The following is a 12504-nucleotide window of genomic DNA, read 5'->3' as shown; positions in this document are numbered from 1 at the left end:
GGCCTAAACTTTCTTCCAACCAAATTAGGCCAAATCAGCCACTACGTAAGTTACGTAAAATAATTTACGTAGGTGTGGCAAAGCCCCTAGCTGTGGGTTTCATTTTCTATGAAAATGGAACTGGGGCAGGAGCCCTTTTCATCAAAAAAAAAAACCTTGCATAGTTAGTGTTTTTTTTTTGAGAAAACCTTGCATAGTTAGTTTGACACAGCCATAATCATCTCGAGTCTGCTCCCAAATAGAAAAATATTTATATGATTCTTGTTAGCTCAAAGTATGTTAGCTTTTTTTCCTCAAAACGTCATTGTGGTCAGGTCGAGTCCAGCGAGCCCAAGCCTATCACACAGGCCAACAGGCAAGCCCCACCAAGAAATTGATCGAGGACCGGGGTCGCGAAGGGAAAAGAGACGAGCGGTCGATCGGGATGGAGGCTGCGGCGCGGAAGATGCAGAAGCGGGTGAGGAAGGCACGGGAGGAGACGGAGCGATGGGATGACCTCAACTCCCGCCTCCTGTTACAGTTCTCCAATGCCGCCGCCATCATCACCCGCCTTCCAGTAGCTTTCATTCTCCTCAGATCCTTCCTTGCGCTTATCTGCGTCCTACTTGTACGCAGCAGGCAGCAGCTTCAGTGATGTGCCGCGCATGCTCAATTCCGCAGCTGTAATGGGGTTTGAGAAATCCAGTAAATGTTCTACACGGTTCACAGTAAGGTGGTTCCCTGATACTGCTGCTAATATGCAAGCTAGGGTGCTCATTTAATGTTAGTGACTAGTGGCTACCTAGCTGCATTGTGATGTTGGATTCTCATGTATCTGGAGGATTTAAAATCTTACTCTGCATCATGTGTTGACAAGGTACTTGGAGATGCTAAAAATTACGGTGTCCTGTGGTGTGTGCCCAACTTCAGGGAGGATCTCTTGGGGGTGCAGATGGAGAGCCTGGAGCTCATATTTGTTTCAGTGAAGGAGGCTCTGTAAGCTGCTGTCACTGTTGTTGCAACCGCTTTTGGTTTGGTCCAACTCTAGAAGCATATGCAATGGAATTGTTTCGAGTTGGTGTTACAATGTTGCTGCATTTTGTTTTTCAGGGAGGAGTTCAGTGGCATTGCCAAAGGTTTGAGCAAGGTACTGCATGATGCTAATCAGATGGTGAGGGGTGGATTGGCACTCACTGTGAAACAGTTGCAGTTACAAGTGGGAATTTTGCCAACTATTGCGGATTGCTTGGGTGAGCTACAAACGCTGTCTGACATGCACCAGGCTGAGTAAGAACCAAGTGAATACCTTCACCAAACCTGCTGTTTTTTTAGAACATCCTCAAAAAAAAATGAAGCTAATAATATGTAGCTGACTCATTTGACTCTCGCGCTATTGCTGATATGTACATTTGCCATCTCATATATGGGAAACTCACCTGCTTTCACCAGTACCATCTCTCTTGTAGCATTTTGTTTTTGCTGGTGTCATATGTTTAAGATGCTATTTGCCTTCTTTTTTGAAAGTTCATTGATATGTATCTTACTCTTTTTATCATAGCAGAAGCTACTTCTTTACTGATAATACATTGATATGCCAGGTATGCGCTGAAATCATCAATCATATCTTTGTTGACATGGAAAAGCAGGCAAGTTGGAATTTATGACCACTAAATTCTCTTTTGATCTCCTTAGATTTGTTTCCGATAATTCTGTATCTCTGTTAGTTTACCTAATACTAATCCCCCTCCCGTCCCTTAAAACCAGCAGTTAGCCAAATCTTGATTTTTATATTTCTTCATTTACTTTTGGTGCCTTTTCTTTTGCAGTTCAAGTGAAATCGCTGCAATGCGTCAACTCTTGGTAGACCAACCAAACATACCGAAAGATGAAGGTAAGAAATGAAACAATACAACTGAAGATATGATTTTTAATAATGCTTTGATCTGATGCTACTCCACTGTATCTTCCTCGTTTTGCAGTGCAATCTATTTTCGACATTATATTTGCGGATGAAATTTGTTAAGTTGAGTGTGTATCCTACCATCGGGAGCCTTATTGCCTAGACATGTTGAAGCCACTGTATTTTTATCTACTTTCTTATCTGGACAAAGCATTAAGGAGTCTGCAGTTTCAGGTTTAATGGCCCCAATTGCTATAGCAATCGTGACAAAGCTGGAATTAATTTACAGAACCGTTTGGCTTGTAAACCTGTAAGTTTTTTTTTTTGAAGGAAAGCCTGCTGGCACTTTTATTTATAACGTGGCAATGTTACATCAAGAAGTACAAGTGGTAATAAGAAATTAGGAGTAACATCTAACCAAGCACAACTAGTCTTAGACTCGAAACAAGTCCTAGCCAGAAAGTGTGCCAACCTGTTTGCTTCCCTGGGACAGTGATTGAAAGAGATTGATGTAATACCATGAGCCAAGTGAAAGCAATCTGCAAGTAATGCGGAATTAGGTCCTCGAATATCTATCTTTCTGTTGCATGCATCCATCAGTTCCAAACAATCGGATTCCACTTCAATTTTTGAACATCCCATATCAGATATCATTTGGAGCCCTCTCCGTAATGCTAGTGTTTCAGCAGCCTGTGCATTGTATGCATGATCAAACGTTTCAGAAGCTCCTGCGATCGCTTCTCCACGACTTATAAACCTGTAAGTTGGTGCATAGTGCGGTCGAACATATTGGGAAGTAGCAATGTTCCGTCTCGTGGTATCGTCTAAGGCTCTATTTTTGGAAGCTGGTATCAAACTATTGATCTGCTGCAACTTAAAGTGGTCTACTGAAAATAGTTACTGGGAGTTATTTTTAATAAAGTTACTGGGAGTTTCTTGCATGAAGCTGCTAATGTGCGTACGATTATGACCTAACTTAAAGTTGTACTCCCTCTAAACGATCTTATATTTCTTTATAGAGGGAGTACTGTATAACTATCGTTCCTGGAGATTACAAATTTGTTTTATATCTTTCAAACATTTTTATGAGGGATATATTTCTTCCATACTTGGTACAACCGTACAAGAACATGTAAATTATTGAATGTGAATGGTCAGGTTGTGCTGGGATTCTCTTTCGTAAAGTTTTTTCATTCTTGCAAGAGAAGTTGTTACCGGCAACCATTTCAAAAAATCTGGTAACATATATGATAACTGGACCTGGTCATATGAGGAACAATCGCCAGGTGATCAATCGCCAGCTGGGCGAAAGAGAAACTGCGCGTACATAACTCAGATGGGATGCAAATCAACACTCGTCGTCTGAGTTCAAGTTGTTTCCAAATTGCACTAAAAAATGTTCCCTAATATCGGCCATGTGTTTATAGGGTGGATGCTCATCGTTCCTGGTCACAATTTTCTCATGGACCATGTTGAGTCCTTGAAATAGATTTTGTAGGGTAGAAAAAATTGTACCCCTTCAGTTTCAAAATATAAGGTGTATTTTTTTTAAAAGTCAAGCTTCCCTACCTTGAGCCTAATTGAGTGAGAAAAATATTACTCCCTCCATTTTTGTATACAAGGTCACAAACCCATATTACAGATACCAAGGTAGAAATTAATGACTACTTAAACCAATATTGCAAACTAGTATTTTTTTTCCTTGCTTGACATGCTAATTAATGTGTATTTTTCTTTCCAACGCACAACAAGACAACTCTCTCACTTCTCATTGGCTGATTAATACAATGCATGCAAATCAATCTTCTCACTCCCGCATGCATGCACGAGGTATTAATGTTTTCGCTTGCTTGTACGAGGCAAACCTCATTAATTTTACATCGATTTGTGTTAGTGGCCTTGTATAGCTGCAAATTGTAATTTTGATATAGCCTTGTATACAAAAATGGAGAGAGTAATATCTACTCTATCATATTAGTATAATTAAATTCACCATAAAAATATAATTTCGTATTTTGTTTATTTGGCATTGTAGATGTTGATTTTCTTTCTTTAAAATTGGTCAAATATAGAATGATTGACTTAACAAAAAATAATAATACACCATATATTATCGGACGGGGGGTAGAATTGAGAACCCATCACTTGTGTGACTTACAAAAATTCCTGAATGCTTTTAAAATAAATCCCACTTACAAAAACTCTCGAGGCTCTATCTCCCTCGTGGTGTGTTGACATGGTAAGACCCTGATCTTATGAATTTTGGTTTGACCTTCGGCCTATGTTGCTGAAAGGCGAAGGTACTCCTCTTCTATTCTTCCGTGCCAGGGTGCGCACAGTCATCTTCGTATGAGCTTGGTGACGAAGTACACTTCGTCAACGTTTGTTCCAAGAGTCAAGGGATGTGTATTTTGTCATAACACGCGTTATGATCATATATTTTCATCGGTTGGGTGGGGTGGTTCGTGCGACTTTTCGAAATCTTTGAGGCTAATATGGTTTTATGCAGGCTTTGTCTTCTATATTTTTTTCCAGAAAAAAGGTCTTCTATAGTTTCTTCACTAATGTTATGGTGGAATGCAATGCAAAAAGTGAAAATTGGAGACACTGACTTCAAAGAACCCCATGTAACTTTTAGTCATGGATCTTTATCCTTCATTTGTTTGTTCAATCTAGACATCTTCCCTAACATTTACTAAATAAGCCACAAATCTTTGGCAGGTGTGTCCTACATGCAAGACCCGATATGAAGTTGCACTAGTCATGTTCATTAATGCATGCCGTGTAAGTGAGAAATGTATTTCGGCTCCATTAAAATCATAGAATGTGTCTTTTAAATCAAGATTCAGATTGAGTGCAAAATTCTTAAAATTTTCTTTCAGAGAACTGTTATGACTCACTTCATGGTTGCTGAATTGCTTTATGGTTATTATATGAATTTCTGTATAAAGATTAGTCATATAAAATTGAAACAGATCAAAAAAACAGTACAATAAACACACACAAAAATGTGTTTTTAATTTAACATCACAAAAAAGATTTCTGAGAAGACGATAAACACACAAATAGAATGGACGGTTATGTAGTGGGCTTCACACGTCAAAACATCTAAATGGGCCAGGCCGAACGCTGCACCCGCGAACTGCGTGGTGGGCCTCAGGCAACCCCCAGTCAGTCAGAAGGCCTGCCGGAGTCGGTCAGCGCAAATCAAACAGAACTCTTTACAATAAAATTCGGCCCATGTTCGCGATGTTTCGCCCTTGCAATCGCGTCGCGACTGTTTTGCCCTAATCCACAGCGGGCGCCTCTCCCCCTGCATCGCGAATACTCGGCTCCGCCCCCGCGGCCTCTCGAACACTCCCAAACCCTAGCTTTGGCGTGAACCCCATGTCGGGGTCGTACGGATCCGACGACTACCGCGGCGGCGGCTACGGCGGCCGAGGTCGCCTCAGGATCCTCGGAATCGGTTTTGTCTCCTCTTCGTGGATCGTTTTTCTGATTTTTTTCGTGTCTGTGTAGGCGGCGGCGGCGGCGGAGGTGGTCGTGGGCGCGGAGGTGGTGGAGGATATGGCGGCAGCGGTGGCGGTGGTGGAGGATATGGAGCTGGTGGCGGCGGTGGGGGAGGGTACGGCGGTGGCGGTAGAGGGGGTGGTGGAGGAGGAGGAGGCTACGGCGGCGGTGGCGGAGGCGGCGGGAGAGGTGGCGGGCGCGGGGGAGGACGCGAAGGTGACTGGACTTGCCCTGATGCAAGGTGGGTATCGAATTCTCATCATCTCGCTCTAGGATTTGGCGTTGGACTCGGCTGATCCAGCCGTGGCCTTCCATGGCATTTTATTGTTGGGAGCTTATGTTGTAGCGCCGTAACCGGAATTTCAAACATCACATCATTCTGATGCTTTAGTTTGAACTTCTGCTAGATGCCCTATATGGCTTTAAAATCATAACTTGTGATGTGATGCTATTCCTATGTGCAATTTACGCTCGAAAATATTGCTGGGCTATATGTTGATATGCCGTATTTGCCCTGGTTATTTACTCCGCTATATATTTTATTGGTTGTTACACCAGAGCATACACTTAATTGACGGTTTTATGTCTTACCGATGTTGTGCTCTTATTGGAAAATTAGTGGGCTCTAGTTTTGTGAACACTACCAGTTGTTTTCATGCTGAGGGTATTATTTTCTATGGAATCCTTGAGACTAAAAATACATGAACTCTTGTTGCAGCTGCCTTAATGTGAACTTTGCAAGGAGGACTGAGTGCAATAAGTGTGGGGCAGTTAACCCAAGTGGAGGTGGAGGTGGTGGTGGTGGCGGCGGGTACGATAGGTCTGGTGGAGGTGGAGGGTACAGTCGTGGTGGTGGTGATCATGGTTCAGGGGGTGGTGGCTACAGCAGAGGTGATGGGGATTACAACTCTGGTGGTCGTGATGGTGGTGCCGGGGGAGCAAGAGGAGGGTACAATCGTGATGGTGGGAGCGGCCGTGGTTTTGATGACCACCGTGGTGGGAGCGGTGGTGGTTATGGCGGAAGAGGCCAAGAGAACAACCAAGGTGACGGTGGCTATGGGCAGGCTCCCCCTAAAGGCCCTCCATCCTATGGCGGTCCTCCAGGTGACTACGCACCGCCCCCAAGTTCCTATGGAGGCAACAGTGTGTACAGTTCAGACTCTGCAGTGCCACCCCCTAACAGCTATGGTGGCGGTCGAGGCCCTTACCCACCAAGCTATGGAGCCCCACCTCCGAATCCATATGGTGGCGGTGCCCCAGGGGGGCAAGGAGGCCTGCCACCTACATATGATGGTGGTTATGGTGGTCGGTCTGTGCCTGGGGGTGGAGGCGCAGGTGGTGCTCCACCTCCTTATCATGGCGGAGGCGGAGGCGGTGGTGGTTATTCTGCAAATGCTGCCCCTGAACCTACAAAGGTTAAGCAGTGTGATGCAAACTGTGATGATTCCTGCGACAATGCAAGGATTTACATCTCAAACCTGCCTCCTGATGTGACTGTTGAGGAACTGCAAGAGCTTTTTGGAGGAATTGGCCAGGTATAGTTTACCTTCTCTTGAATTCTTTATCAATATGTAATATCCTAGAGCTCCGCATGCTGTGGATCTGTGCGTCCTCTAAAAACATATTTTGTGAGGTGCTCCTTAATTTGAACTGTATATATTAGTTCTTTATTGCTTGAATGCCTGGTATGTGTTCCTCTTAAAATATTTCACTTTCCACTTGGACTGTTATTGCCTGTGTCATATGATGTGTCATATGATGTGAAGTTGTGTTCTGTTTTCATCAGTTCATAGTTCATATTAAGTATGTAAGTTGCACTTGTTGATATTAGTAATATTTTCTATAATCACTGCATGGTTGGACCTCGTCTATCATTCTTTTAAGATATGGTGCTTACAAATAAAATGTGAAGTTTACGTGTGGTGAGACCATAGTGAGGGTAATTCTATCTGAGATTCGTCTAAATACGTCCCAAAATTACATACTCCCTCTGTCCCAAAATTCTTCTTGTCTTAGATTCGTCTAAATACGGATGTATCAAGTCACGTTTTAGTATTAGATACATCCGCATCTAGACAAATCTAAGACAAGAATTTTGGGACGGAGGGAGTAGTTAGTAACAATCAGCTTGACTCTGCTCACATAGTGAGGGTAATTCTATCTGATACTCGCTCCGTCCCGAAATACTTGTCGGATAGATGGATAAAATTGAATGTATCTATAGCTAAAATACATCTAGATTCATCCATTTCTCCGACAAGTATTTCCGGACGGAGGGAGTACATAGTTAGTAATAATCAGCTTGACTCTGCTCACATAGTTCTACTCCAAAATAGGCCAATTTTTTTTAATCACTGTTACTTCAGTATGTGTTTTAGTTTTTTACTTAAAAACTTTTTGGCCATGCTGAGTCGGTCAGGCAACATATCTTTGCCCAAGAACTCGCGAGATGGGGCCCCCATTGCTATTGCTAATCTTAGAGAACAGAATACTGCTGTTTTTCAATTATGTCGAGCACTTGTTGGTCATTTTATTTTGTTCTTTCAATACTTGCAACTACTTTTTAAAAGGTTGGAAGGATCAAGCAAAAACGTGGCTACAAAGACCAGTGGCCCTGGAACATAAAAATCTACACTGATGATTCTGGGAAAGCCAAAGGAGATGCTTGCCTTGCTTATGAAGATCCTTCTGCTGCTCATTCAGCTGGTGGATTCTACAACGGTATGTTGAGTGCTGTGGTTGCAATGATGCATCACATTTTTCTATTTAACACTTTGTGCTTTCCACTTCATAATGCATATGTTGTTCTTCCTTTTCAGATTATGACATGAGAGGCCGTAAAATTAGTGTTGTGATGGCTGAGAAATCAGCACCTAGAGCTCCTACATCTGGTCATGGGTAAGTACATCTTGCTTGTTTTTATCTGATAAGTGCAAATTCTGGAATGTAATGTCTACTCTGGGCCAATTATACCATCTGGCTCGTGCTACAGTTTGATATCTCAATTCGTATTTTCCAAGCATTGTCATATTATTTTGTCCTGTGTCATTGTGTGATTTACAGGCCTCTTAAAACTATTTAGCAGATATGAGAATATGCAATGAGTTGTCTGGTTGTTGCATTTTGGCCTGAAGAGGACAGAATGGAACCCAACCAAGTTAACCTGAATCAAATAACGTATCAGACATTGTTGCCATGTTACATATGCCTTGGATGACCAGATAAAGTCTGGAATCATTGCCAAGTACAGTTGACCATTATGCGATTTTTCTTTAAGCAGCTGAGCCTTTAAATCAGCATATATCTTGTGTATCTCCAGCTGAGTATAACTAAAATCATGATTGGTTGTATGATGTTAATATATAACCTGTTTGCCTCATTACTTGTTGTGCAGAGGCGGACGTGGTGGAGGCGGCGGCTATGGCGGGGATAGACGCAGAGATGGAGGAGGCCATGGGCCTAACAGAAACCAGGGTGGTGGTTCACGTTCGCGGCCGTACTGAAAAGAGTCATATAATTACTAAGATTGTCATCTGCAAGAAACCATTTATATTCATGTTCTCTCTGGACTTGTACTCATACAGGAGATCGTAAGGTAGGTTGTCTGCTTTTCCTGGACTTCTGTTCCATTGTCTTACTCCAGTGTTGGTCGGATGTTTGTTTGTCAAAAGTGATTGATCTATGTTATGTGAATTTTTCCTTAGAGGCAGCTGGATAAGCTCCAAATGCTGATATGTTTGAGATGTTATTACAGGTGAGTGCCAATCTATTATGATTATGCAATGCTTTGCTCTTATGGTGATTAGTTTCACCATATTATCATTTTTTCCTTTTTTGATCTAATGCTTACATTCCACATGGTATTCAGCCGGTGGATCACTGCTGTAAGCTTTGGATTTTGCTTTGGAGAACAGGTAGGGCGTTTTTGTTGTGTGGTTGATTCGCTTGATCCAGGATAGTCTGCTAGCGGTGTGTTTCTGTGAAAAGAATCTTCGTAGACTTGCACCTCAGTGATTTTTTCCATCTATTTGTAAAATTTAATTTACTTGAAGTAAAGCCCTTCTGAACACGAGGAAATTAGCAGCTCTTAACGACATTTCCTTTATCTAGTCCTTCCGAGTTTCCATCTGCTAACTGAACTTCAGTGTCGTGTCGTTGCGGTCTGCTCTTTCAGACAATCCTGAAGCTGCAGATCCAGCTTCAGTTCAATTGGCTCTGATTTTCTTCAATTCATTTCTTTCCTCGTATGGTTCTTCATGGTAAACAACAGTGTCATATGACATACTACTCGAGTAATGTTTCATTGCAGCTGTTATATGACGTACTTAGTAATATTTCACTTCATCCGGTGATGTTTTGAGCAACTTACGGTACTTTAGTAATGTTTCACTTATTTCGTCAGAAGAATTGTAGCGAGTAGAAGGTCAAATGCGTTTTATGTGTTACCAAGAGGATTACCTGATGTGTATCAGTTTATATTGGTACTCTGATTGCCCTCCTCAGGACAGGACGTGCGCAATGCGTGCGTACGTTACCACGCGTGGACGTTGAACCATCACAGAAATCAGCTCACAGATAAACTAGGTTTTCTCGTGGACCCCAAAACCACGGCAATCGTGCGATTTTACATGCGTCTGCAACCCGATCGTTGAGGAGCTCAAAGGCGGCCCAAGAAGATGAAGAAAAATGAAATGAAGGCTGGGTATTCATTCAATTTTTTTTTGCTCTAAATGTAGTATATGAACCAAACAACACAACACTAGCAATGTATGAACAAAACAACACTAGCATAACGGCGATAGCAATATTTCAATGTATCTGACATGAATCTATAAGTACTTTTTGATTGATAAAGTGAGGATATCTTCTTACAATAAAACTCTGTGGTCGCCTTTTTTGGAATAGATTGATGACATCTTCATCCTTCACTTGATTGAAAAATTATCTCTCAACGAATGTAACCAAATAATTGTTCATATATTCATCACCCATTTTGTTCCTTAGAGCATCTCCAGCCGTTGTCCCCCAGGAGGCATAAAAATCGCTGCCTAGGGGCGAGCCGGCAGTATAATCGGCTCTGTGGGCGGTTGGGCACCCATTCATTGCCCCCAGGTGCCGATATTGGCCCGTTTTTGGCGCAAATGTGCCCGTTTTTTGACCCATTTTCGGCTAAAAATGGCACGATATCGACGCGAATCGGCCCATATTTGGCATGGTTTGGCGTGAATTCTCTAACATAAGTAATTTTTTATCACATAGTTCATCAGAGAAAATCAATAGAAATAAAATAGTTCAATACAAATTATATACTTCAACAAATAAAAACTTTTGAGCTAGGCGTCGCCCTTGAGCCTTCATAGGTGCTCCACCAGATCCTGCTGCAGTTGTTGATGCACCTATGGGTCTCGGATCTCCTGACGCATATTGAGATAGGCAGTCCAGGTTGCCGGTAGCTGGTGTCAACTTGGGCAAGAGGACCCTGCATGTAGTATGGTTCAGTGTCAAACACTGGCTCTTTCTGCTCGCTCTCAATGATCATATTATGCAAGATGACACGGCAAGTCATGATCTTTCACATTTGATCTTTTGACCAGGTCTGAGCAGGTACCGGACAACAGCAAATCGAGATTGGAGCACACCAAATGCCCACTCGACATCCTTTTTGCAAGCCTCCTGAACCTTGTCAAAGTGAGACTTCTTGCCTCCTGGCACAACGTTTGAGATAGTCTTCACAAATGTAGACCATCTCGGATAGATGCCATCAGCTAGGTAGTACCCCTTGTTGTAGTGCCGCCCATTCATCTCGAAATTCGTCGGAGGAGAATGGCCTTCAACAAGCTTGGCAAAGACAGGGGAGCACTGTAGCATGTTGATGTCATTGTGAGTTCCTGGCATACAAAAGGAGTGCCAAATCCAGAGGTCCTGTGTGGCCACCGCCTCAAGCACCACACCGCAACCGCCTTTGGCGCCTTTGTACATCCCCTGCCAAGCAAATGGGCAGTTCTTCCATTTCCAATGCATGCAGTCGATGCTTCCAAGCATCCCAGGAAATCCTCTTGCTGCATTTTATGCTACGATCCAAGCAGTGTCTTCCGCATTGGGTGTTCACAAATATTGCGGTCCAAACACTGCAACCACTGCCCTGCATAACTTGTAGAAACACTCAATGGTCGTGGACTCGGCCATGCGCCCATAGTCGTCGAGTGAATCATCAGAAGCTCCGTATGCAAGCATCCTCATAGCTGTCGTGCACTTATGGATTGAGGTGAATCCAAGTTTGCCGGTGCAATCCTTCTTGCACTTGAAGTAGCCGTCGAACTCCCGGATGGAATTCACAATCCTGAGGAAAAGCTTTCGCCTCATCCGGTAACGGCGCCGAAATACTTTGTCACCGTACAGTGGAGTGTCGGCGAAATAGTCGGAGTAGAGCATGCAGTAGCCTTTCAGACGATGATAGTTCTTTGCTTTCAGCCGCCCCAGTGTCGAGCCACCTCGCCGCGACTTTTCATCGCTCGCGAGCAGGGCGACGAGGACCATGAGATGTTCCTCTTCCTGGACGTCGACATCGGCTTCCTCCTCCAACAGAGCGGCGAGCGCCTCCTCGTTGTCCGAGTCCATCGCCGAGCAGACAAATCGCCGAACACCTGGTGAAAGTGATGGACCAAGCGGGCCGAAAGATGGAAGCATCACCGATAACCACGTGAGTTAGTGCCACAGGACAACCACTATCGCTTGCATGTGTGCCAAAACATATATATGGAGAGGGTGTGGTTGTGATGTCATGAATACCTAAAGCACAACCTTCGATGTGGCATTTGCCTCAAAAACCGCAAAGTCCCCACACAGAGTGAGATTCATGTGTGACACCTAGTATATGTTGGTCCCATCTCCCCTTCGACACGTACTATATATATACTCCTACCCTAACACAACCCTAAAAGAATTAATACTCCTTGTTCTTCAAATGTGCCTCTCTCTCATTGGGTCGAAGTGATGGAAGATAACCTCGCGGGCCCACAGATGGAAGCGCCGCACGCGAGTGAGTTCCTATAGGGCAACCACCGACCGCATGGTATTTCATGATGTTTGAATACCAATGCACAACTTTGATGTGG

General features: G+C 43.4%; 2 protein-coding genes across 4 annotated transcripts; both read left to right on the top strand.

The window, feature by feature from the left end:
- Nucleotides 1–424: 424 nt before the first annotated feature.
- LOC119280915 (uncharacterized protein At5g43822-like) lies at nucleotides 425–2002 on the top strand. The gene is made up of 6 exons (XM_037561601.1): nucleotides 425–556; nucleotides 857–975; nucleotides 1090–1266; nucleotides 1578–1625; nucleotides 1806–1870; nucleotides 1959–2002. Exons 1-6 carry the CDS (start codon nucleotides 425–427, stop codon nucleotides 2000–2002), a joined length of 585 nt encoding a protein of 194 aa, XP_037417498.1.
- A 3153-nt stretch (nucleotides 2003–5155) lies between these two features.
- LOC119275003 (transcription initiation factor TFIID subunit 15b-like) lies at nucleotides 5156–9515 on the top strand. 3 transcript variants are annotated; one of them, XM_037555783.1, is made up of 8 exons: nucleotides 5156–5321; nucleotides 5399–5630; nucleotides 6108–6924; nucleotides 7960–8110; nucleotides 8209–8287; nucleotides 8784–8984; nucleotides 9100–9143; nucleotides 9258–9515. In XM_037555783.1, the coding sequence occupies exons 1-6, from the start codon at nucleotides 5267–5269 to the stop codon at nucleotides 8890–8892; spliced, it is 1443 nt and encodes a 480-aa protein (XP_037411680.1). In that variant the 5' UTR covers nucleotides 5156–5266; the 3' UTR covers nucleotides 8893–8984; nucleotides 9100–9143; nucleotides 9258–9515. The 3 variants fall into 3 exon arrangements, with proteins under 3 accessions (XP_037411680.1, XP_037411678.1, XP_037411677.1); XM_037555781.1 differs by having other exon boundaries at nucleotides 5157–5321; nucleotides 9094–9143; XM_037555780.1 differs by having other exon boundaries at nucleotides 5157–5321; nucleotides 8784–9143; nucleotides 9258–9508.
- The last annotated feature ends 2989 nt before the right edge of the window (nucleotides 9516–12504 follow it).

This window comes from Triticum dicoccoides, chromosome 3B (assembly GCF_002162155.2).
Source record: "Triticum dicoccoides isolate Atlit2015 ecotype Zavitan chromosome 3B, WEW_v2.0, whole genome shotgun sequence".
In the NCBI taxonomy this organism is placed as follows: Eukaryota; Viridiplantae; Streptophyta; class Magnoliopsida; order Poales; family Poaceae; genus Triticum; species Triticum dicoccoides.
The sequence above is the reverse complement of the archived record's forward strand: the minus strand, read 5'-3'. Positions and strand labels throughout refer to the sequence as shown.